This window comes from Bombina bombina, chromosome 3 (genome assembly GCF_027579735.1).
Source record: "Bombina bombina isolate aBomBom1 chromosome 3, aBomBom1.pri, whole genome shotgun sequence".
Taxonomy (NCBI): Eukaryota; Metazoa; Chordata; class Amphibia; order Anura; family Bombinatoridae; genus Bombina; species Bombina bombina.
Window position 1 is genome coordinate 587604770 of NC_069501.1, and position 27838 is coordinate 587632607.

The following is a 27838-nucleotide window of genomic DNA, read 5'->3' on the forward strand; positions in this document are numbered from 1 at the left end:
TTTAAATTATATTTAAGTTAAGGGGTGTTAGGGTTAGGGTTAGACTTAGGTTTAGAGTTTAATACATTTAATATAGTGGCGGCGACTTTGGGGGCGGCAGATTAGGGGTTAATAAGTGTAGGTAGGTTGCGGCGACATTGGGGGCGGCAGATTAGGGGTTAATAAATATAATGTAGGTGGTGGCGATGTTGGGGGCAGCAGATTAGGGGTTAATAAGTATAATGTAGCTGGCGGAGGTGTCCGGAGCGGCAGATTAGGGGTTAATAAGAATAATGTAGGTGTCAGGGCGGCAGATTAGGGGTTAATAAGTGTAAGATTAGGGGTGTTTAGACTCGGGGTTCATGTTACGGGGTTAGGTGTAAACATAACTTTAGTTTCCCCATAGGAATCAAGGGGGCTGCATTACTGAGATTTACGCTGCTTTTTGTCAGGTGTTAGACTTTTTCTCAGCCGGCTCTCCCCATTGATGTCCATGGGGAAATCGTGCACGAGCACGTACGACCAGCTCACCGCTGACTTAAACAGCGCTGGTATTGAAGTGCGGTATGGAGCACAATTTTGCTCTACGCTCAGTTCTTGACTTTTAACGCCGGGTTTGCAAAAACCCATAATACCAGCGCTGCATATAAGTGAGCAGTGAGAGAAAACTGCTCGTTAGCACCGCATAGCTCCTAACGCAAAACTCGGAATCTGGCCGTATCTTTTTAAACAATAACATTATTTGTGTTTACTATCCCTTTAAGGCTTTACTGATGCAGAGGGACATGACTCTGCAGCTACAAAAAGCAAATATTGATTTATTCAGGGCAGGAATGTGTGTTTTTTTCTTAATAAAATACAGTTTGAATTGCACTCTTGCAAAAAAAAAAGTTTACTACAATGTGAAATCATTTTTTTCTTTTATGATTCAGATAGCGCTTACAATTTTAAATAACTTTCCAACTCGCTCCTATCGTTTACCTCATTCTCTTGGTATTGTTTGTTGAATGAGCAGCAATGCATTCCTGGGAGCTTGCTGAACACATTGGCGGAGCCAATGACAAGAGGAACATATATATGCAGCTAGCTCCCAGTAGTGCTGAGCTTAACTAGGTTTACTATTTAACAAAGAATAGCAAGAGAACAAAGCAAAATAGATAATATAAGTAAATTTGATTATTTTTTTTAATTGTATGTTATATATGAATCATGAACATTTAATTTTGACTTTACTGTCCCATTAAAAAATGAAATGGCAGGGGATTTGGCCTGGAACAATAAAAGCAATCTGGTTACTGCAACATATTCCCTTCTCTAATAAACCTGTTCAGCAGCTTTACCTTAAAGGGACACTGAACCCATTTTTTTTCTTTCGTGGTTCAGATAGAGCATGCAATTTTAAGCAACTTTCTAATTTACTCCTATTATCAAATTATCTTCATTCTCTTGGTATCTTTATTTGATATCCAAGTTTAGACGCCGGACCATTTTTGGGGAACACACTGTGTTGTTCTTGCTGATTGGTGGATACATTCACCCACCAATAAACAAGTGCTTTCCATGGTTCTGAACCAAAAAAATAACTTAGATGCCTTCTTTTTCAAATAAAGAAAGCAAGAGAACGAAGAAAAATGTATAATAGGAGTAAATTAGAAAGTTGCTTAAATTTGCATGCTCTATCTCAATCACAAAAGAAAAAATGTGGGTTCAGTGTCCCTTTAACACTGAGCATTTTGATACAGTGATAACTGTACTAGCCTATCAGGGATGAAGACAGGACATAAGCAGTAAAGTCCAAATTTGGAATATGACTGACAGCTGAGACAGGACCATAGAATATGACTGACAGCTGAGACAGGACAAGAGTTAGAAAAAACAATTATAACGAAAACATATATACAGGAGGACATCCCTGTTTTGCATAACAATTAGAAGCTCTGTTTTGTATAATCCTTGGCTCAGACATAAGGGGTGTGATCCGATATACAGCGTAGTTTTCGGCGCAAGCGAGGGAACCCGCGCTGCCTGTAGTTTCACCTCGCACATCGAGGTATTACATTTATGGCGCCAGCAGTTGCTAAAGTGCCGTAAGTCGGATAAACTAGCGATGTCCAGAAATGAGCGTAACTACAAATTTCTGGAGTCGCCAGTGACTTACAGCACTTTAGAAACTGCCTGCGCCTAAAAAAACTAACATATCAAATCTCCCGTAACTGTCTAACCTGTCTCCCAAAAATAAGCCCGACAGGTATTACAAAAAAAAACTAACACTAAATTACAGAAAATAAAAAAATATTACAAGAAGTTTAAACTAATTACACCTAATCTAAGCCCCCTAATAAAATAAAAAAGCCCCCCAAAATAATAAAATGCCCTACCCTATACTAAATTACAAATAGCCCTTAAAAGGGCCTTTTGCGGGGCATTGCCCCAAAGTAATCAGCTCTTTTACCTGTAGAAAAAAAGACAATACCCCCCCCAACATTACAACCCACCACCCACACACCTCTACTCTAAAACCCACCCAATCCCCCCTTAATAAAACCTAACACTACCCTATTGAAGATCACCCTACCTTGAGCCATCTTCACCCAGCTGGGCACCAGTGGTCATCCAATGGGGCAGAAGAGGACATCCGGACCGGCAGAAGCCTTCATCCTATCTGGGCAGAGGAGGACATCCGGACCGGCAGAAGTCTTCATCCTATCCGGGCAGAAGAGGACATCCGGACCGGCAGATATCTTCATCCAAGCGGCATCTTCTATCTTCATCCATTCGATGAGGAGCGGCTCCATCTTGAAGGCCTCCGGCGCAGAGCATCCTTCCTGGCTGACGGACTAACGATGAATGACGGTTTCTTTAAATGACGTCATCCAAGATGGCGTCCCTCGAATTCCGATTGGCTGATAGGATTCTATCAGCCAATCGGAATTAAGGTAGGAAAAATCTGATTGGCTGATTTAAGCAGCCAATCGGATTGAAGTTCAATCCGATTATGTGATTGGATCAGCCAATAGAATTGACGTCGCATTCTATTGGCTGATCGGATTTTTCCTACCTTAATTCCGATTGGCTGATAGAATCCTATCAGCCAATCGGAATTCAAGGGACGCCATCTTGGATGACGTCATTTAAAGGAACCATCATTCGTCGTTAGTCCGTCGGCCAGGAAGGATGCTCCGCGCCGGAGGTCTTCAAGATGGAGCCGCTCCTCGTCGGATGGATGAAGATAGAAGATGCCGCTTGGATGAAGATGTCTGCCGGTCCGGATGTCCTCTTCTGCCCCATCGGATGACCACTGGTGCCCGGCTGGGTGAAGACGGCTCAAGGTAGGGTGATCTTCAATGGGGTAGTGTTAGGTTTTATTAAGGGGGGATTGGGTGGGTTTTAGAGAAGAGGTGTGTGGGTGGTGGGTTTTAATGTTGGGGGGTATTGTCTTTTTTTTACAGGTAAAAGATCTGATTACTTTGGGGCAATGCCCCGCAAAAGGCCCTTTTAAGGGCTATTTGTAATTTAGTATAGGGTAGGGCATTTTATTATTTTGGGGGGCTTTTTTATTTTATTAGGGGTCTTAGATTAGGTGTAATTAGTTTAAACATCTTGTAATACTTTTTTATTTTCTGTAATTTCGTGTTTGTTTGTTTTTGTAATATAGTTTATTTAATTTAATTGTATTTTATTTTAGCTAATTGTAGTTAATTAATTTAATTTATTTATTGATAGTGTAGTGTTAGGTGTATTTGTAACTTAGGTTAGGGTTTATTTTACAGGTAATTTTGTAATTATTTTAACTAGGTAGCTATTAAATAGTTATTAACTATTTAATAGCTATTGTACCTAGTTAAAATAAATACGAAGTTGCCTGTAAAATAAAAATAAATCCTAAAATACCTACAATGTAATTATTAATTATATTGTAGCTATCTTAGGGTTTATTTTATCGGTAAGTATTTAGTTTTAAATAGGAATAATTTAGTTAATAATAGTAATATTATTTAGATTTATTTAAATAATAATTAATTTAGGGGGGTGTTAGGGTTAGACTTAGGTTTAGGGGGTAATAAATTTAATATAGTAGCGGCGACGTTGGGGGCGGGAGATTAGGGGTTAATTATTTAGGTGCGGCGGGTTCTGGGAGCGGCGGTTTAGGGATTAATACAGTTTATTAGGTATTGTGGTGGGGGATTGCGGTTGACAGGTAGATAGACATTGCACATGCGTTAGGTGTTAGGTTTTTTTGGAAGGCATTTTAGGGAGTTACGGTGCTCCCATACTCAGCGCAAGGCCTGCTACGGCTGCATTTTATGGCGAGTTGAAAATGGAGTAAGATTTCTCCATTTTCGCCACGTAAGGCCTTGCGCTGGATATTGGATACCGACTTACGACGCGGTCCTATGTTAGCCTTTGGGAGTAAAAATTGCGGGCGACAGGTGAAATATACGGGCGTAAGTTGTATGCTACGCCGTATATGTGATACCAAACCCGTGCAAAAACCGGCTTTTGCGGGCGACGCTGCATATCGGATCGGGCCCAAAGTTTCATAGATAGATATCATAGAAGAAACTATTAGAAAAACATCACAGCAAATAAGTAGAAAATGATTAAAAAACATATTTACAGAAAGTCAGAACATGTATCCATTAAATATAATATACACCATGCTACATAATAAAATAAAGCAAACAGTTAGACCTTATATTGTAATATATAATTCTCTCCTTCACATAAAGAATACTATGGGCTAGATTAAAACTGGCACGCTAACTGTTGAGCACAAACAATATTTTTTTTTTTGCATGCGTAGGAAATAGTGTGTTACAAGTTGAAAGTAAACCTGATCACGAGAGCACAATCGCATTTTACACTCGTCAGGTTAGTGTTACTGAAACCCTCATATAAAATAAAGTGCATTAAAAAAGTTGCACTAAACATAACATAAAATATATTCAAAATTGCACTTACACTCATATAAACACTATCTGATAAAAAATATTCATATAAATATAAAACAAAAACAAGTTGTAAGGGTTCAAAGGTATATGGTATATAACAAGGTGTTTGACTGCATGCCTAAATATGTGTATCTATCTATCTATATATATAAATGTGTGTACATATGTATTTATGTGCTTTACTGTAAATATAATGTACATATTTAACATTTTAATGTTCTTCACTTACAGGATAATGTAATTTTTTATTGTAAATATATAACTATAAATAGGTGTGTATATAACTAATATAAATATTGAAACTATGAATAATAATTATTAATAATTATAAAAAATGATTATACATACTGTAAAAAAAATCTTAATAATACATATAATATATCTATATTTTTTACAGTATGTATAATTATTCTAATAATTATTATTATGTTTTAATATTTCAATAACGCCAATTGAGTTTAGCAATTCTTGTGCGCTTACCTGGCTTAAAGAGCAAATAACAAATCTAAATATGTATTTCTATATGTATGTGATAATGTTAATGTAAAATAGATATCTATCTAAAGACCGCTGCTCAATAACCTGTCCGTCTGCTCTGAGCAGGCGGACAGACATTGCCGCAATTCAACCCGATCGAGTATGATCGGGTTGATTGACACCCCCCTGCTGACGGCCGATTGGCCGTGAATCTGCAGCGGGCGGCGTTGCACCAGCAGTTCACAAGAGCTGCTGGTGCAAAGCTGAATACGGAGAAAGCTCTCAAGCTAAGATTTGCCTTTCTCAAATTCTTTTAGGGGGAGATTTTCCAGTGGCGGCCACGATCGTTTGCATTATTCTGTGCTCCTCCAGCTTTATAGATATAACTACAGAAAATCAACGTTTATTGTTGCCATTCGGCCTCTAACTCTGTAAAGTCTGATGCAGATGAGATTACTCTACAAAATGAGGATGGTTTTTATGTGATTGCTGCCAGCCTCAGTTTACCGGAGCTTAAAGCGACATGAAACACAATATTTTTCTTCTATGTTTCAGAAAGAGCAGGCAATTTTATACAACTTTCTAATTTACTTCCATTACTACTTTTTCTTTGTTTTCTTGGTATCTGTTAAAGAAAAGCAGGGACATAAGCTCAGGATCGTGCACATATCTGGGGCACTATATGGCAGCAGTTTAGCAAGAATCATCCATTTGCAGGAGCACTAGATGGCAGCACTATTTCCTGCCATGTTGTGCTCCAGATATCTGCCTAGGTATCTCTTCAACAAAGAATAACATGGGAATGAAGCAAATTTGATAATAGAAGTAAATTGGAAACGTTTTTAAAAAAATGATATGCTTTGGGGGTAGATTTATTAATGGTTGAGCGGACATAATTTGCTATAGTGAATCATATCCGCTCAACCTCGCTAAATGCCAACAGTATACACTGCAGACATTTATTATTGCTCAAGCATTTCTAGTGAAATTCTTGTGCAATGCCAACCCCTACTCACTGTCGGCCAATCGGCCACTAGCAGGGGCCGTCAATCATCCCGATTATATCGGATTGGGATGATTTCAGTCCGCAACCTAAAAGATGGCAGAGAAGTTAAGGAGCAGTGGTCTTATGACCGCTGCTTCTTAACTTCCGTTTCTGGCGAGCCTCAAACAATGGGGCTCCGAAGCAGCATCTGCTGCTTAATAAATCTACCCCTTTGTCTGAATCACAGGAGTAAATATTTTGTTATTCCCCTTATCTATAATTTAGCCATCTGTATTTAACCATCTTAATTATTTGTAGATCTCATTTATCTATATATTTATGTGTCCAACTATAATACATTTTATTTTGTTACTCCCCTTACATATATTTTACTTATTGGTCATTTAGTCAAACAGGCAGTATCTATTGTCCTTTGTAATTATTTTACAGTTTGTGAGCTGTTCATTAAACAAAGTGTGTCAGAAGATTGGATCTGTTTTATGAAATTTCATTGTTTTGCTTTCAGTCTAATATGGCCCACATTTTGCCAAACTGCCACTGTATCTCAGAGCGCTGAAGCCTTACTTACTTTTTTGGGTTTTAGACCATTTTGAGATATATAGAGCAGCTTGTGGCATATATGAGTATAAGCTTATCCATATTTCAGCAGATATTTCCATCTAATTATGTGGTCGACCTCCTGTATTTTAACAGCAAGTGCTTGAGGTACATGCCTGAATTATTTTATGTTATTTCCACCATATTGATTATGCATATATTCTCAGATTTATAGAATATGTTTTAATAAGGGTCCAAAAGTGGCCCCGCATCACTTGTATATCCCCTGTTATCGCCTACTGTGTTTAAACGTATACTTGGGTATCCAAAAGAGGCCTCTAGTGTTTCAGTAGGGGTTATTGTTTCTTTACTGTTTCCAATATATCTTGGGGAAGATATAAACAAAAATGTGAGGTCGGTTTTCTAGTGTACAATATAGGCAATGTTGTAAGAATTGTCTCTAACAGTTTGTATATTTACCTCAAGAAAAAACACAATTCTTTGAGAGATCTTAGCAGTAATGACTAGAATTTTAAGATAATCTCACCAGACCAGAGAGAATCAGATCATTAGGCCCTAAGACTACATCTTTTTTCATATTACAGGAACTAAATGAGATACCAATTGCTGGAACCCACCAATTGCACTGAGCACAACTATCATGGCAATGATTTTATTTGTTTCAGATAGAAATGTCTTTGTGATATAAGACAATAACATTTTATGTTTTTATATGTACTGAGTGTTCTTTGTTTAAATGCAGCTGCGCTAACAACGATGAATACCAATCCACCTGACAGTAGTGATGCCACTCACACAGGAGGTGAACAGGTACGTGTTTACATAACAAAATGAATGAATTGATAGGTGTCCTTTCTTACCCTGCTGACAATACAGCTCATTGACAATGCCACAGGGCACACAGCTCAGTTATATTCAATTCTTATATGAAAGGAGGGCAAACACTTCCTCTGCTCCCCATTAACCCCCAACCCCAGTGTAATTAACTCTCCCTGCACACACTGCTTTAACACCAAACTGTCCAAGCAAAATTAATTAATTAACATTAATTGCATCTGTGTTCTTATTCATCCCAATTCCCACACCCATTACAAAGCTCAGCATTAAAAAATTACCCTAAATAATCTTTTAAACAACCTTGTGGAAAGATCACCCTACACCAAGGTTTTCGTATGAAGCTCCTTAAGCAAGAACTCACACCCCAAACATATCTCCCTACTTAAATCAACCAACCATCAGTGTCTGTCTGTCTATCTATCTATCTATCTATCTATCTATCTATCTTTCTTTCTTTAATACACACAGAATGTATGATTTCCCACCTGTTGCTTCCCAACAATATTTTGTGGGTTAATTCCATGACTCTATGACTGAGCAAGAATACATCCAAAAGCTGTTTTGAGGGATCTCTTGAATCTTGGTTTTGATTGGGAATTAATACTTTTATCTGCCTTTGGTTGAAGCATGTTAGCTATCATCCAGTTTTGTATGTCCCTGAAACACAGATGGTACACACAACTGTCCCTTCACTGGCTCCTCATTCACAGCAGAATTACAATTAAAATTCTTAACCTAACCTACAAAGCCCATACCAATGCTGCTCCCCACTTTCTGTCCTCACTAATCAACAAATATACTCCAGCCTGCCCCCTAAGATCCAACAATGACCTGCTCCTTGCATCTGCTATCATCACCTCTTCCCATGCTAGACTGTAGGACTTCTCTTGTGCGGTACCAACCCACTGGAATGCACTGCCAGACTGCCTGCTTTTAAATGCTCCCTAAAGTCATCCACCCAACTCAGTAAGAAACTAATTCCACTTACCTTATAAGTGTATATTAACATCATTAGTTCTCAACTCTTGTTTCTCACCCTCCTACCCTTCTAGATTGTAAGTTCCCATGGGAAAAGTGCCCTGAATTCCTCCTGTGTTTGTTTGTAAATGTTGTCTTGTCTTTTACAAGTATTGTATCATTGTTTTACTTATATCAATTGTACTCATGGACAGTGCTGTGGAATATGTTGGCACTTTATAGATAAAGTATAATAATAATAATAATAAGGTGTTCTAAGGCAATAGGTTGAGAAGGATCAGGGTCATACCTTTTCCATCATCAAGAAGATGTGTGATGTCACCTGAAACCTTTACCAGTCTGGTTTTGGTAGTGTTTGAAGATTTTGTTGTTCTCTATTGTTGCAGCTGGATAGTGATGACCTTTTCTCTAACTTTTTCCACAAAGAGATGCTTTAAATTTCTAACATGTATCAGATCTTCTAGTTACAACTTGGATTTGTTGTGTAGAGAACTGTTTTTTTATGGTGAGTGAATCAAATGTTTGATAAGGCACTGGCAAATATTTGCATGGGAACGGCAATGGCAGGGATTCATAGTTATAGTAGAAACGTTGGGAGTCGGGAAGGGATGAAATTTGCACAAAGTAGTTTGAACCAATGTTATGATTTTGAATAGATCATCAGCTCAATTTTTGACTGAAGTTGTCTTCAAACTTAACTTATTTTGCCACTCTAATTAATCAAATGCACATTATGGGTTTCTAAAAGTATATTGACAGCTGGCAAATAATTATTGATGATGCTGGTATGCAATACTTTTAGCACTTCCAATAGAAATCCTATGAAATCTTGCAAGCTGTCAACTTGGGAGTATGTGGGTATTTTTAAATCTATATTTGGTTGGTAGTGAAAGTTATTTGTATAGGCATCAGTAATTACAAACCATGGGGCCGATTTATCATTTGTCTGGCAGACATGCTGTAGCGATCATGTCTGCCAGACATCAATAAATGCAGACAGCATATGCTATCAGCATTTATCATTGCACAAGCAGTTCTGGTAAACTAGCCGCTAGCAGGGGGTGTCAATCAACCCGATCGTATGAGATCTGGCGGATTGATGTCCGCAGTCTCGGAGGAGGCGTATGAGTTAAGGAACAGCGGTCTTAAGACTGCTGCTCCTTAAGTCCTGTTTCCGGCGAGCCTGAATGCTCACGTGGAAAAAGGGGTATTTGGCCCCATTTGGGCCATGATAAATCAGCCCCTAAGCCAGCAACATTAACAACTACAGAGTGATCTTGCCATTTGTGTATATAGAATGAAGACTCTTGTCAGCACCATTTTGTCATGCAACATAACCAATATTATACTTTCTTTATGTCTTTAGTGTTTGTTTCTGTGTATTGTTTTGTATGTATACTCACACATAGGGGCCGATTTAACATGCTGCAAATGCAGCTGTTTCTGCACGAACCTTCAGGCTCACCAGAAACATAAGTTAAGAAGCAATGGTTGTAAGACCACTGATCCTTAACTCATCCGCCACCTCTGAGCTGGCGGACAGCAATCATCCCGATCAGATACGATCGGGATGATTGACACCCCCTGCTAGTGGCCAATTGGCCGCAAATGTGCAGGGGGCAGCATTGCACAAGCATTTCACCAGAAATGCTTGTTCAATGTTAAATGCCGACAGCGTATGCTGTTGACATTTAGTGATGTCGGGCGTACATGATCCGCTACAGCGGATCATGTCCGCCCGACACTTAATAAATCTATCCCATAGTCTGATGATAAAAATTAACATTCCGTTTTTTTTTTTTTATTTACTATCCTTTCCACAGAAACTAACATGCTATAAATTTCACTGTCATGGGACTGATTGCTATAAAGATGAGAACAATTATATTGCAAGTAACACCATTGAGTGCATGAACGGAGAACAATGTGAGGTATGTAATCTCTTCCAATTCCTTCAAATCTGGGAGTATACCAAATAATTAGATTTTTGTTTTGTCTCTGAGGGTTCCTATGACTTCAAGTAGAATCATTTATATCTTGACTTTACATTATATGTAGTTTTAGGTCACATTTATTTATTAGTTTGGACATGACCACATGTGATGTAGTGATACCACCGGGAATTAAAACAGATTTTTTTGTGGATTTGTAACATTTTTGAAGCGACACAAAAGTAAAAAAAAAACAGACATTTGATGGGTGCATAAGTATTCACCCAATCGTTATGAAGCCATTAAATAATCTCTCTTGCAAACAATTAAACAGCGATGTGCAGAAGTCTCATAAATAGTTGAATGGATTAAAACTACTTATGCAGTTAAAGTGTCACATGATCTACAAATACCTACATCTCTAGAATGTCTCAGGGCCTGATATTCAAAGCTGCTGTGCAGGCAAGATAATCTAAAAACAAATTAGAAACACAAATTTTATCTTGAGACATGTTTTTGTTGTTATGTAGTGTTCTTTGTGTGAAACAGAGACTCCTACATTACAATACAAGGTCTAAAAGAATCCCATAGATTTTGTGAGATTTCTCTCCATGCAGCAAGGTTTTGAATATTGGGCCCTCAGAGTTTACTAGGGAGTACATTTTACTAAACAACACCATAAATACCAAGGAGCAATCAAAGTCAGCGATAAAGTTCTATGAAAGCACTAATCACGTCTGGGTTATAAATAGACTTTGAACATTCTCCAAAGCAACATTAAATCTATTATTAAAAATAGAAACAATATGGCACAACAACTCTACCTATCTTAGTGACTGTATAAAAATAACATTAGTCAGAGAAACAACCAAGAGACCAATGGTAACTGAAGAAACTAGAGAGATCTACAGAAACTAGACATGGAAGAAACTGTTCATGGGACAACTATAACCTGAACATTCCACAAAGCTGAGCGTCATGCACACGTAGTTAGAAGAAACCATTGCTTTGAAAACATTTTTTTTTACAAATAATGTTTAGAGGGTACCAGAAGAGATTTTAGAGACAGAGCAAAGATGAAACAATGTACTCTTCTCTGGTGAAACCAAAATTGACTTTTTTAACATTAGCACAAAAAAAAAATATGGTGCATGGTACAATGTCAATGCTGATCATCTCCCAAGAGTTAAGCATAATGATGATATTATCATGTTGTGGGAATGCTTTTCATCAGCTGTACCAGTAAGGATTGAGAGCACAATGAATGGAGTCAAATATAGGGCAGGCTGCGCTATAATTAATCCAGCATTTATTGCAACATTTAAGTTCAAGGCTTAATAACACAGGTAATTTACATCACATTACTAATAAAAATGAAAAATACATGTAATACTCCAATAAGGTGTTGGTACTACTAATAAAACACCAGAGTCCAAGCAGTCCAGACACTTAGTACTATATAGCACAAACCGTATTGCCTTTAATAAAGCCCCAGGCACTTAACATGTTGTTAACACATGCTCTGGGTATAATAAATTAAATATGAGAACACAGACTGCCATTCACCATTGATAAATAAAAATGGAAAGCCACACTGACAGCTGAGTCTCTCCTTAGGGTATGAATAAAAATACATTATCTTGCTGTTTAACCAATAGAAACCAAGCTCAATGCCTTACTGACTGGTGGAGCATTCAGTGTTCCATAAGGTGCCAGATTCCTCCTTCACTTTTCCCTCAAAAGTCTAAACTTGCCAAATCATCAATGCCAATGGTTTTGCCCCTCCCACTCGGGCTTCATCAGACATTACCATCAGTCTCCCATCTGAGCCTTATAACATTCAATCAATTACATTAACCACATTTCAAAACAATTAAAGTATTTGAGGGTCATAAAACATAGGAATGGCTTTAAAAATAAGGTTAAAGCTAGCCCAGTAGAAAGAAATGCTCTGCCAGTCAGTAAGGTGTTGAGCTTGGTTTCTGTTGACTAAAAAGCAAGATAAGGTATTTGTACACACACCATAAGGAGAGCCTTGGGGATGTCAGGAATTCCATATTCATTTACCAATGGTGAAGGGCATCTTATGTTCCATTTTTTGTGTCACAATACAACAACAACAAATATATATATATATAAAACAACGATTGGGTGCACACTTATCCCGGGATTTATTCTAGGTGCAGACAGTCATGCACTATTAATTAACAAAAGAAAAAGAGAGAAGACAACCACAATTATACTTGGGTATCAAAGAATGACAAGGTTGCACACTTAAATTCTCATTAAAGAAAAAGCGTTTATTTAATCTTAATGTAGGTCATTAAACGGACTCCACTAACCCCTCACAAGTGCAAGAAAACATGTGATAACATATAATGAATAATAACAGTTACAGCAACATTCAAAGTATAGAGCCTTATGTCCCTTTAAGTCCGTGGACCAAGAGCAAATTCAGTGAGCACTTAGTGTAAAAAACACGCTCACATTGCTTCCAAACAGCCAAACTGCAGCAATTCTCTTATTTGTATCCAATTGACACTTGCATGTTACAAATACGGAAAAGAAGAGAAACAATGTTGCATTAACGATCCTTAGTTAAATCACAGACCGGAACATCACCATTTGTATCACTTCGAGCACTTAGTGTATAGAACACGCTCAAGCACAGCTGTAGATGGTGAAACACTATTCAGTGTAGGACAAACAGTACTCGCATTGCATTTTATCTTAATATTTTCTCACCGCTCATACTTCTTGTATGACCGACAGCGCAGCAACGGACCAATGCTCTCATGACATGTGACGTGTTTCCACAATTAATCCTTGCTGTCGGTTGCTAGCTCCAAATATTGCAGGCGAAGAAGCAAGCTGAGTTTGTATCGGCTCCAGGTTTGAAGTTGCCGGTTAGATAAGCGCCAGCATGACGCGTTTTGCCCCTCCCACAAACAGGGCTGGCTTTCAGGGCTTCATCTGATGCTGTAATCCCGGGGTGTTGCCTTTTTATCTTGTTTCCAACACCTCCTCCATTGCGCTCTGATCCATTCTTTCATTTAAAGGGCAATCAAATTTGCCTAACAGTAAGATATATTAATACATTTTCATTTTCAAAATCTACTGTTAAATAACTTTTCTAGTGATTGGGTGTGTGCCATAAACCACTATGAAATTCATATAAAACCACGTTCATTTAAGACTTTAAATCCCTAAACAACACAATACTGACACAATGCTTTTTTTGATGTAATTTTACGTATTTACAAAATGCTTTTTAACCATTCTTTGACTTTATTTCAGCAGCTTTCTTTAACCCTGATTGGGTAATGTGGAAATCTATGTATACACACAAAACTCACAAACCTTGGCTAAACAATTTATAAACACATGTATGCTAAAACAGCCATAACTTATTTACTAAACCCTCTTCATAAAAAGCAGGAAAAATCAATTGTCTCATTCAGACCAGTTGGTGCTAGGGTTTTCACCATTCAGTGTTTCACCATCTACAGCTGTGCTTGAGCGTGTTCTATACACTAAGTGCTCAAAGTGATACAAATGGTGATGTTCCGGTCTGTGATTTAACTAAGGATCGTTAATGCAACATTGTTTCTCTTCTTTTCCGTATTTGTAACACACAAGTGTCAATTGGATACAAATAAGAGAATTGTTGCAGTTCGGCTGTTTGGAAGCAATGTGAGCGTGTTTTTTACACTAAGTGCTCACTGAATTTGCTCTTGGTTCACAGACTTAAAGGGACATAAGGCTCTCTACTTTGAATGTTGCTGTAACTGTTGTTATTCATTATATGTTATCACATTTTTTTTGCACTTGTGAGGGGTTAGGGGAGTCCATTTAATGACCTATATTAAGATTAAATAAACGCTTTTTCTTTAATGAGGATTTAAGTGTGCAACCTTGTCATTCTTTGATACCCACGTAAAATTGTGGTTGTCTTCTCTCTTTTTCTTTTGTTAATATATATATATATATATATATATATATATATATATATATATATATATATATATATATATATATATATATATATATATATACAGGGGAGTGCAGAATTATTAGGCAAGTTGTATTTTTGAGGATTAATTTTATTATTGAACAACAACCATGTTCTCAATGAACCCAAAAAACTCATTAATATCAAAGCTGAATAGTTTTGTAAGTAGTTTTTAGTTTGTTTTTAGTTATAGCTATTTTAGGGGGATATCTGTGTGTGCAGGTGACTATTACTGTGCATAATTATTAGGCAACTTAACAAAAAACAAATATATACCCATTTCAATTATTTATTTTTACCAGTTAAACCAATATAACATCTCAACATTCACAAATATACATTTCTGACATTCAAAAACAAAACAAAAACAAATCAGTGACCAATATAGCCACCTTTCTTTGCAAGGACACTCAAAAGCCTGCCATCCATGGATTCTGTCAGTGTTTTGATCTGTTCACCATCAACATTGCGTGCAGCAGCAACCACAGCCTCCCAGACACTGTTCAGAGAGGTGTACTGTTTTCCCTCCTTGTAAATCTCACATTTGATGATGGACCACAGGTTCTCAATGGGGTTCAGATCAGGTGAACAAGGAGGCCATGTCATTAGATTTTCTTCTTTTATACCCTTTCTTGCCAGCCACGCTGTGGAGTACTTGGACGTGTGTGATGGAGCATTGTCCTGCATGAAAATCATGTTTTTCTTGAAGGATGCAGACTTCTTCCTGTACCACTGCTTGAAGAAGGTGTCTTCAAGAAACTGGCAGTAGGACTGGGAGTTGAGCTTGACTCCATCCTCAACCCGAAAAGGCCCCACAAGCTTATCTTTGATGATACCAGCCCAAACCAGTACTCCACCTCCACCTTGCTGGCGTCTGAGTCGGACTGGAGCTCTCTGCCCTTTACCAATCCAGCCACGGGCCCATCCATCTGGCCCATCAAGACTCACTCTCATTTCATCAGTCCATAAAACCTTAGAAAAATCAGTCTTGAGATATTTCTTGGCCCAGTCTTGACGTTTCAGCTTGTGTGTCTTGTTCAGTGGTGGTCGTCTTTCAGCCTTTCTTACCTTGGCCATGTCTCTGAGTATTGCACACCTTGTGCTTTTGGGCACTCCAGTGATGTTGCAGCTCTGAAATATGGCCAAACTGGTGGCAAGTGGCATCTTGGAAGCTGCACGCTTGACTTTTCTCAGTTCATGGGCAGTTATTTTGCGCCTTGGTTTTTCCACACGCTTCTTGCAACCCTTTTGACTATTTTGAATGAAATGCTTGATTGTTCGATGATCACGCTTCAGAAGCTTTGCAATTTTAAGAGTGCTGCATCCCTCTGCAAGATATCTCACTATTTTTGACTTTTCTGAGCCTGTCAAGTCCTTCTTTTGACCCATTTTGCCAAAGGAAAGGAAGTTGCCTAATAATTATGCACACCTGATATAGGGTGTTGATGTCATTAGACCACACCCGTTCTCATTACAGAGATGCACATCACCTAATATGCTTAATTGGTAGTAGGCTTTCGAGCCTATACAGCTTGGAGTAAGACAACATGCATAAAGAGGATGATGTGGTCAAAATACTCATTTGCCTAATAATTCTGCACTCCCTGTATATATATATATATATATATATATATATATATATATATATATATATATATATAGATATATATATATATATATAGCAATGTTAAAGTGTTGTGTTAATCAAATTGTTAAAAGCACAATAAAATTAAATTTAAATTCAGTTTGTAATGCTAGAAAATGTTGAAATGTCCAAGGCGATGTTTACTTTTGCAAAGCACTGTATATGTGTGTTTGAAGATGACACATAGATAGAAATACAGATAGGTAGATAGATAGATAGATAGATAGATAGAAAGATAGAGATAGGTAGATGATATATAAATAGATAGATAGGTAGATGATAGATAGATAGATAGTTTTGGAACATTGAGGAAATCATTTTGCAAAAAAACTATTACATTTGGTTCAGGGTACAGTTTTCAGTTAATATTACTAAAACAAATTAAACTATTTACAGTGTCCAGTACTTTTTCCCTAATTAGTATCAACCCTAAGAAAGGCCTGCAAGAGGACACTTAATTCCATCCCATCATTACAATAAGTGAACTTTAGGCCAGTGCTGTCCTTTTCTTTCTTCTATTAACTTCTTTATAATGTTAGATGCTGTTTTTGTTTTGTTTATTTGCAACAGGTCTGTGATTATGTGTAAATATGTTATGCACCTAATTGCAGGTTTACCGTCATAACAGCTCTCATTATGAAGCCAGATGTAGCCCACAGTGCAATAACAAACCATGTACACCTGACTTGGATGACTGTTCAGTGCAGTGCTGCAACACACCAATGTGCGGCAAACCTCAAAGCATGGGAAGTGGAGGTAAGATTACTGTGTTATAATCAGATACTTCAGTGTATAATAAGATGCATTTGATAGCAGCTAATAATGGCATGCAATAAAATAAAAAAGGAGAAACTAGAAAAATGGCTCACACTTCAGTCCATCCGTGGATTTCTCTGATCTTCATTTAGCCATAGCTCATAATCCACTGCATTTTTTTTCTAAGTTTATATTTAAAGTACAGTAATAAAACAAATTAAATGACTTGTATGAAACAGAATAAATACTATAGAGACAGTAAATTCAAACATAATCTTGTGATTCAGATAAAGCATACACTTTTAAACAACTTTCCAATTTACTTCTGTTATCAAATTTGCTTTATTGTTTTTGTATTCTTTGTTGAAAAGCATACATAGGTAGGTTCGGGTGCAGCAATTAAGAACTAGCTGCAGATGTGTTCAGCTAGCTCCCAGGAGTGCGGTGCTACCCCTTCAAAAAAGAAAAGCAAAATAATTAAAGCAAATTTGTTAATAGAAGTAAATTGGATAGTTGTTTAAAATTCTATGCTCTATCTGAATCGTGAAAAAAATATTTGGGTTTCTTTTCCCTTTAATTTTGATTTATTAGTGTAACATTAAATGTGAAGTTAGAAAAAAAAATAACAGATATAAGCCATTGTTATTTTGATATATTTTAAAAAATAGCGACATTTATTTAAAAGAACATGTTAGTGCAATAACACTTACATAGTAATATAGGTTGAAAAATGACTTAAGTTCAGCCTTTCACACATTCCTCTTACTATTCTTGATTGAGAAGAAGGGAAAAAACAAATTGAAGTGATTTCCAACTGTGTATTGTTTGTTAGAGAATGCTATTATTCAATATATAATATTTTGAGTGCCTCTCTTTTACTATGTAAGTATGATGACCCTTGACTAGTCTCCCAGTGATGTGGAAAACCAGACATGGAGCCATTGCCCAGGGTACTTAGAGAGGTATGGCTGCACCCACACAAGGCCTAAACACACATCTGGGGAGGACATGTCTCTTGTGCAGAGGAGGACTGCCTGGATTCTTTTTAGGCAGAGCCAGACTGATATATTGCACATCCGGTGATTTGGGGATCCACTAGACACCCGAATATAACGAAAGGGAAATGAAACCCAAACCTTTTGTTTCATGACTCAGATACAGCATGTGATTTTAAACAACTTTCTAATTTACGTCTATTAGCAAATTTGCTTCTGTCATTTGGTATCTTTGGTTGAAAAGCTGGAACGTATGCTTTGGAGTCGGCCCATTTCAGGAGCACTATATGGCAGCAGTTTTACAAGAAATTCATCTATTTGCAAGAGCACTAGATGGCAGCATTATTTCCTGCCATGTAGTGCTCCAGATACCTACCTAGGTATCTCTTCAACACAGAATATCATGAGAACGAAGCAAATTTGATAATAGAAGTAAATTGTAAACTTTTTTTTGAAGTAATATGCTTTGTCTGAATAACAAAACAAAACTTTTGTGTTTCACATCCCTTTAAGAAAGTTAAGCTGGTAGAAATTGTGATTTATATATAAATACCCATAGAGAAGTTAAATATACATATTGAGAAAGCCCTACAGGTGAAATGCGCGTGTGTCTCTAAGGGTGTGCTTGAGACAACAAATCAGACACATAGAGAAGGATACTTTTATAAAACTTTATTGTAACATCTCACAGTTGTAAGAGACAGGTTATGTGAGTAACCATTCTACCGGAGGAGGACAAAGAACGGCACACTGAGACCCCAGAATTATTTTATATGATTTTATTAACTTTTGTTTTCAGCGTTTAGCAAAGTAATTAGGTTTCTGTAGAGGGGAGATGTCCCCTTATTAATATTATTTTTAAGAACATTTTTTCAACATTTGTTTCTGTGATTATTTGATATAATAAATTATAAATGTTGACATTGCATTTATATAGGTGTAAATTTGTATACCCTCTTGCAGTATAGAACCCAATTTTAGGTTTGTAGGATTCCAGACTGATATATTGCAGGAAATATCTCTGTGAAAGTGATATGTTGGGCTAGAAGACACTGTTTGCCAGATAGTGAATAGAAAGAGAATAAGATGCTGTGTTGTTATTTGCTCCCTGGTTGATTGCTTATATCTTTTGTGACATAATCATTTTATTATTAAAGGGAAAGTCTAGTCAAAATTAAACTTTCATGATTCAGATAGGGCATGCAATTTTAAACAACTTTCCAATTGACTTTTATCATTAAAGGGACAGTCAAGTCCCAAAAACGTTCATGATTCAGATAGGGCATGTAATTTTAAACAACTTTCCAATTTACTTTTATCACTAATTTTGCTTTGTTCTCTTGGTATTCTTAGTTGAAAGCTAAACCTAGGAGGTTCATATGCTAATTTCTTAGACCTTGAAGGCCACCTCTAATCTAAATGCATTTTGACAGTTTTTCACCACTAGAGGGCATTAGTTTATGTGTTTCATATAGATAACATTGAGCTCATGCACATGAATTTATCGTGGAGTGAGCACTTATAAGCTAAAATGCAAGTCTGTCAAAAGAACTGAAATAAGGGGGCAGTCTGCAGAGGGTTGGATACAAGGTAATTACAGAGGTAAAACGTGTATTATTATAACTGTGTTGGTTATGCAAAACTGGGGAATGGGTAATTAAGGGATTATCTATCTGCACACTTACTCTCATACAACACCCACACTCTCATATAACACACACACCACACTTACTCTCATACAACACCCACACTCTCATATAACACACACACCGATATAAAACCCACATCACACACACTCTCCTACAACACACAAGATGCGACTGTCAGGGCTTTTTCCCTGTTGTTTGCCATGTGCTGCTTTCAGCCATTTTACTCACCTCTCTTCCTGACTATGGTGCATTGCGGGGGATGCTGCTCATTTCCTTCACTTCCTTTTATGGCCAGACTGGTGTGCATCATCCATGTGAGACAGGATGCAGTCTCAGAATTGTGATGTCATCACTTATTATTTAAAGGGCCTCTGTTCAGTATGCTTTGCCTTTGCGTTGTCTCAGACCTGTTTGTGAGAGTTCCTGTGTATTACCTGGCTGCCTGACGTCCTTCCTGGTTCCTAATCCCTGGCTTGTTCCTGACTCTGCTGTTTTCCTTGTTCCTGATTCTGGTTCGTCTGACTATTCGCTTTGGCTCCTGACTCGGCTCGTCTGACTACCAGCTCTGGTTTTGACTCCTGGCTTGTTATTTGACTTGTGGACTTTTTATTATTTTTTGCTATGAATAAAGGTGTGATTATTTTTGCACTTCTCGTCTCAGTCTGATTCCTGGCACCCTGACATTACGCAAAGGCCATGAATCCTGATGGTGCTAATAATCCACCTTTACCTGCCATCATTTCCAGGATGGATGAACAGGATCACCGCTTGGATCAATTTGCACTACCCCTGCAAACCCTGCTGACTCGTACTGCACATTTGGACCAAAGTGTCCCACAAGTTATGGCTGCTCCTGTTTCCGCTGCTGCACCTATGCCTACCAGGAGCATGTCCGGTTCTGCACCTCTACCTCAGCGATATGGAGGCGATCCTATTCAGTGCAGAGGGTTTTTGAACCATGTGGGCATTTACTTTAAAATGGTACCTCAGGCGTTTCCCTCTGACAGAGCTAAGGTGGGATTTCACATCTCGTTACTCTCTGACACAGCAATTGCCTGGGCTAATCCCTTGTGGGAGACTAATAAACCTGTGATTTCAAATTACCCTGAATTTGTGGCCTCCTTTCGAAGGGTATTTGATGTTCCGGCTCACTCCTCCTCTGCTGCTAAACGACTCATGTCCATTTAGCAAGGTACAAGATCTGTTGCTCAGTATGCTATTGAGTTCTGTACGCATGCCGCAGAGATAGGTTGGAACAATGAAGCCCTTGTTGCCGCCTTCTTTCATGGGCTCTCTGATGCGATTAAAGACGAAGTTGCTGCCAGAGATTTATCAGAGGGTCTCAAGGCATTGGTGTCTTTTTTGATCCTAATTGACATCAGACTCAGAGAGAGGCCCTCTTTCAAGGAGCGCTTGTGGAAGCCTCCTGTTCCGTTGTCTCCTATGTGTTCGTTCCCACCCATGCCTCCCTCTCCTCCCATGCCTCCTGGTCCCGAGTCACCAGGTACTGCTGAGCCAATGCAGTTGGGATTCACGCGTCTCTCCGCGGCAGAGAGGGCCTTTAGGAGGAGGGAGGGGCTCTGCCTCTATTGTGGGTTATAGGGCCACCTTTTGAAGTCTTGTCCTACACGGCCGGGAAACGCTCACACCTAAGGTCCTGTCGGGGGCAAACCTTGGGTGATTTATCCTTGTCCCCAGAACCGCTTAAGGAGAAACCTTTTGTCACGGTTGTCCTTTCCTGGGTGAACTCCTCCATAGTCACTCAGGCTCTTGTTGACTCCGGTGCTGCGGGCTATTTCATTGACAGTGCTTTTGTATCAAAGCACTCCATTCCTGTTTTGCCTCAGTCCGTTCCGCTTGCTATTGAGGCCATTGATGGCAGGCCCCTTCAGCCCACACTCATTACTCACGAAATTGCTCCGTTGTCCATGGCTGTTGGGGCTCTCCATTTTGAAACCCTCCAGTTCCAGGTGATAAACTCTCTGCATTTTCCGGTTGTTCTGGGTTATCCCTGGCTCCAAAAGCACAATCCCAGTCTCGACTGGCAATTTTGTCGTGGTCCCCGCAATGTATTTCCACTAGTCTTCAGAAACCAGTTAAAATCTTGTGCACTTCTTTGGTATCTCAATTGCCAGAGGATTATCGAGAGTTCCTAGACGTGTTTGACAAGGTGCGTGCCGGTACGTTGCCTCCTCACCGGTCTTAGAATTGTGCCATAGACCTGCAACCCGGAGCCATTCCTCCTCGGGGCCGGGTGTTGTGCTATGGAGGAGTATGTTGCCGATGCTCTGTTGCAGGGAATCATCCGCAAATCCTGCTCTCCTGCAGGGGCTGGCTTCTTCTTTGTGAAGAAAAAGGGTGGTGAGTTAAGAACATGTATCGATTATAGGGGTCTTAATCATCTTACCATTAAGAATGATTACCCTATTCCGCTCATTACGGAACTCTTTGACCGCCTCAATGGAGCTACGGTCTTTACTAAACTTGATTTGAGAGGAGCATGCAATCTCATTAGGATTAAGGAGGGTCACGAATGGAAAACAGCATTTAACACAAGGAGCGGGCATTATGAGTATCTTGTAATGCCCTTTGGCCTATGTAATGCTCCTGTTGTTTTTCAGGAATTTATTAATGATGTCCTACGAGATATGTTGCAACAGTGTGTTGTGGTGTACTTAGACGACATCCTCATACACTCACCCACACTTGAGGCTCATCGTTCTGATGTTACACAGGTTCTTCAGAGACTACGTGAGAACGGCCTGTTTTGTAAACTCGAGAAATGTGAGTTCCATCAGACTCAAGTAACCTTCCTAGGTTATGTTATCTCAGTTGCAGGGTTCTCCATGGATCCTGACAAGTTATCTGCAGTTCTGCAGTGGCCTCGCCCAGTTGGTCTTCGGTCTATTCAACGTTTTTTGGGGTTCGCCAATTACTATAGAAAGTTTATTAAAAACTTTTCTTCCTTGGTCAAACCTATAACAGACATGACCCGTAAAGAGAATGATCCACTCCATTGGTCACCTACTGCCATTAAGGCCTTTGATAGTTTTAAGACTGCTTTTGCTGCCGCTCCAGTTCTGGCTCATCCTAACCCTGTCCTGCCTTTCGTTCTTGAGGTCGATGCATCTGAGACTGGAGTAGGTGCCCTCTTGTCTCAACGTCCTACGCCTGACGGTTCCTTGCATCCATGTGGTTTCTTTTCTAAGAAATTGTCTCCAGCGGAGTGCAATTATGAAATTGGCGACAGGGAATTACTGGCCATAATTTTGGCACTCAAGGAATGGAGGCATCTTCTCGAAGGTACTAGCGTGCCAGTGCTCATTCTTACTGACCACAAGAATTTAACTTATCTATCTGAAGCAAAACGTTTGTCGCCCCGACAGGCCAGATGGGCGCTATTTTTGTCTCGGTTTAATTATGTGGTCTCCTACCTGCCTGGTAGTAAGAATGTTAGGGCTGATGCCCTCTCTCGACAATTTTTGCCTCTGTCCAATGAGGAGTCTGTTCCTACTCCTGTTATACCTCCTGACCATATTTTGGCTACCATACGTACTAATTTGACTTCTCCCTTGGGGGAGGAGATCCTGGCTGCACAAACCAATGCACCTCCTGAGAAACCTAGTGGTAAGTGTTTTGTTCCTGAGAATCTTCAAACTAAACTTTGGCACACTTACCACTATCCGAAAGCAGCAGGTCACCCAGGCAAGAACCAAATGATTTGGTCTGTCACTCGACAATTCTGGTGGCCAGGTCTTCATTCTGATATTGCTGTGTATGTTGCCTCCTGCTCAGTTTGTGCACAGAATAAGACTCCTCAACGTCTTCCTGCGGGTCTTTTTCAACCTATTGCTAATGGTGAGTATCCTTGGACACATCTTTCCATGGACTTCATTGTCGATCTCCCTGTTTCCAATGGCAATACTGTTATGCTTATGGTGGTTGACCTTTTTTCTAAAATATCACATTGCATTCCCTTGATGAAGCTGCCTACCGCTCAGGAGCTTGCTTCGATTTTTGCCCAGGAGATCTTCCGTTTACATGGGTTACCCAAGGAGATAGTATCGGACTGGGGTAGCCAGTTTGTCTCCAGATTTTGGCATTCCTTTTGTGCTCAAATGGGGATCCAGCTTTCCTTCTCCTCGACATATCACCCTCAATATAATGGGGCTGCGGAACGTTCTAATCAAGCTCTGGAACATTTCCTCCATTGCTATGTCTCAGATCACCACAATAATTGGTCTGAACTGTTACCTTGGGCAGAGTTTGCTCGTAATAGTGCTATTAATGCTTCCTCCAAGTTATCCCCGTTCATGGTGAATTATGGGTTTCAACCATCCTTGTTGCCCGATTCATTCATGTCTCAGGGTATTCTGGCTTTGGAGGAGCATCTCCAGCAACTCCGTTCCACGTGGGTGCAGATTCAAGATTGCCTTCATCGTTCTGATCGTAGGCGTCTGCCCGCACCTTCCTACCAGGTTGGTGAGAGAGTTTGGCTGTCCTCCCGCAACTTGAACCTTCATGTGCCTTCCAATAAATTGTCTCCCCGTTATGTTGGTCCTTTTCGAATACTCCGACAGGTTAATCCTGTGGTCTACGCTCTTGACCTTCCTCCTGCTATGCGCATCTCCAATGTTTTTCATGTCTCCCTCTTGAAACCATTGGTTTGTAATTGGTTTACCACTGTGTTGTCTCGTCCCCGTCCTATCGTTGTTGACAACCATGAGGAGTATGAGGTCAGCAGCATTATTGACTCTCGTATGTCCAGGGGCCATGTACAGTATTTGGTTCACTGGAGGGGCTATGGTCCAGAGGAGTGTTCTTGGGTTCCCTCCTCTGATGTTCATGCTCCCGCCCTCCTCCGTGCCTTCCATGCTCGTTTCCCCAATAAGCCTTTTGTCCTCTTGCGGGGGAGGGGTCATTGAGGGGAGGGTACTGTCAGGGTTTTTTCCCTGTTGTTTGCCATGTGCTGCTGGCAGCCATTTTACTCACCTATCTTCCTGACTATGGTGCATTGTGGGGGATGCTGCTCATTTCCTTCACTTCCTTTTATGGCCAGACTGGTGTGAATCATCCATGTGAGACAGGATGCAGTCTCAGAATTGTGATGTCATCACTTATTATTTAAAGGGCCTCTGTTCAGTATGCTTTGCCTTTGCGTTGTCTCAGACCTGTTTTTGAGAGTTCCTGTGTATTACCTGGCTGCCTGACGTCCTTCCTGGTTCCTGATCCCTGGCTTGTTCCTGACTCTGCTGTTTTCCTTGTTCCTGATTCCGGCTCGTCTGACTATTCACTTTGGCTCCTAACTCGGCTCATCTGACTACCAGCTCTGGTTTTGACTCCTGGCTTGTTATTTGACTTGTGGACCTAATTTACCTTATAGCAAAGACTAACTCAGATACAATAACACATGCTGGTCATTATTCTTTAGCCAAGCAATACTCATAGGGTTGTCTCACTGATAATTGTATCAACATCTTAGTGAGTTTTTCATACAGAATTCCTATTTTGTACAAAAGTCAGAACTAGGAATGGGAGGATTTTAAGACATTTGTTGGTCACTTTCGTTCATTACAAAACGAATGTTGAATGATTGATAAATATTCAACATTTTCTTTTTTTCAAATACATATTACTATTCCCTTATCTACAGTGTAATATTCAAATATTTAAACACAAGTATTCAAATGTTGAGTCTCATTAACTTTAATATAAAACTTTGGAATCAACTTTTGAATATAATATTCAAGTATTGTATTTGAAACTGAGATTATTGAATGACAGATTGAGTAGCAGAACATTTGTTCTACCTTTCAGTAGTAGGAACACAGGCATTTACCCTTCCCTAATGCTAAATAAAAGGGATATGAAACCCAACATTTTTCTTTCATGATTCAGATAGAGCATGTGATTTTAAACAACTTTCTAATTTACTTCTATTATAATTTTTTCTTCATTGTCTTAGTATCTTATTTTGAAAAGAAGGGATGTATACTTAGGAGCCAGCCCATTTCTGGAGAACTATATAGCAGCAGTTTTTCAAGAATGTTTTCCATTTGCAAGATCACTAGATAGCAACACTATTTCCTGCCATGCAGTGCTCAAGATGCCTACCTAGGTATCTCTTAAACAAAGAATGGTAATGAAGCAAATTTGAAAATATAAATAAAATGGAAACTTTTTGAAAATGGTATGTTCTGTCCTAATCACAACAGAACATTTTTGGGTTTCATATCCCTTAAAGGGTAAGATGATTGACATCATACTACTTAGTAAAACCTGCACCATTTTAAAAAAGAGTCTAACATAAAGCTCTGTTTCTGATTTTGGTGATTTTTCTATGGTAATTTTATATTTTATTTTCATCCTGAGCTGTCAATAACCACTTTGTTGCTCTTCAAGGAGAAATGAGCAGCACATCAGCAACTGGCACATCTGGTGCTAATGATCCTTCCACGGTAACTGCAACAATGACAGAATCAACAACACCAACATCAACTGTTCCACTTAGTGTAAGTATTCAGCATTATTTAAGCTACCTAAGCCTGTAAACACATGAAGTCAAATAAATCCATAGAAATGCACAAAATCATTAGATAAGTACTTACATTGGTAATGGTAAATGCTCTTTGATATACACAAGGTAGCCTGGTACACTCGCATATGAATTCACGTACACACTGGTTTAAAGGACCACTAAACACAAATTGTAAACTACATGATTTTAAACCTTCATATCTGAGAATAGTTTTGCAATGAAAACTACAGCTTTATTTAGTCAAATGAGTAAATTGTTTTATGTTTATTCATTTTAATGATTTCCCTGTTCTCTGAACAAAAGAATCCTTCCTAACCAATCACAAATATTCAGATATAGCGCAAACTCTGTTTGAACACTTGCAGTTGAGAGCAACTGGGGAAGCCTGCCCTTATCTCTTCCCTAATGTAGTTTAGCACTGATTCAACTTACTTACTATTGCAAAGAATGCTTTTCCTATCATGATTGTTGATGCACAACTGATAATCCACCATTTACAAACATGTGACTGCTGAGAATCTTAGGGGGGAGGGTGAAGTAAACAAAAGCTTACATAAATTGGCTAAAAAACAAAATTTATGCTTACCTGATAAATGTATTTATTTCTGGATATGGTGAGTCCAGGGCTTGAATAATTACTGTTGGGAATATAACTCCTGGCCAGTAGGAAGAGGCAAAGAGCACCATAGTTAAACTGCTAAGTATTACTCCCTTACCCACAACCCCAGTCACTGGACTGAAGAAAAATTGAGAAAAAGGAGTAACACAAGGTGTAGAGGTGCCTGAGGTTATAGTTAAAAGAACAAGTGCCACAGCAATTCCACGAGAACGGATCACTGCCAAAAGAGCCCCCAGAACCTTTGAAAAAATTCTGGGAGCCGTGGCTAGACCAAATGGAAGGGCCACAAACTGGAAATGTTTGTCCAAAAAGGCAAATCTCAGGAATCTGTGATGGTCCCTGTGAATAGGAACATGAAGAAACACATCCTTTAGGTCTATGGTTGTCATGAACTGACCATCCTTCCCTGTACTAAAGGAAAAATGGAGCGTATAGTCTCCATCTTGAGGGATGGAACTTTGAGAAACTTGTTTAGACACTTCAAGTCTAGAATGGGATGGAAAGTTTTTGGGAACCACAAATAGGTTGGAGTAGAACCTGAGACCCTGTTCCTGCACTGGAACTGGAACTATCACTCCTGGGGAGGAAAGATGTTGTATATATTTCAAGAACGCCTCTCTCTTTATCTGGTCTGCAGATAATCTTGAGACATGGAATCTGCCTCTGGGAGGAAAAGTTTTGAATTCCAATTTGTAACCCTGGGATACTATGTCCACAGTCCAGGAATCTGGGACATCTCGTATCCAGGCTTGAGAGAACTGAGAAAGTCTGCCCTCCACCTGATCTGATCTCGGATCGGAGGCAAACCCTTCATGATGATTTGGAATCAGCTGCGGGTTTCTTTAATTGTTTCCCCTTGTTCCAAGACTGATTGGGTTTCCAAGAAAACTTGGATTGTTCCTGCTT

General features: G+C 39.0%; 1 protein-coding gene across 1 annotated transcript in view; it reads left to right on the forward strand.

Moving 5' to 3' along the window:
- Positions 1 to 27838, forward strand: part of LOC128653708 (uncharacterized) — a 157172-nt gene that overhangs the window by 99156 nt on the left and 30178 nt on the right. Inside the window, exons 4-7 of the mRNA XM_053707159.1 lie at positions 7715 to 7782; positions 10611 to 10718; positions 16987 to 17131; positions 26178 to 26287. Of these exons, the coding sequence (XP_053563134.1) occupies positions 7715 to 7782; positions 10611 to 10718; positions 16987 to 17131; positions 26178 to 26287 (431 nt within the window). The remainder of the gene's footprint in view (positions 1 to 7714; positions 7783 to 10610; positions 10719 to 16986; positions 17132 to 26177; positions 26288 to 27838) is intronic.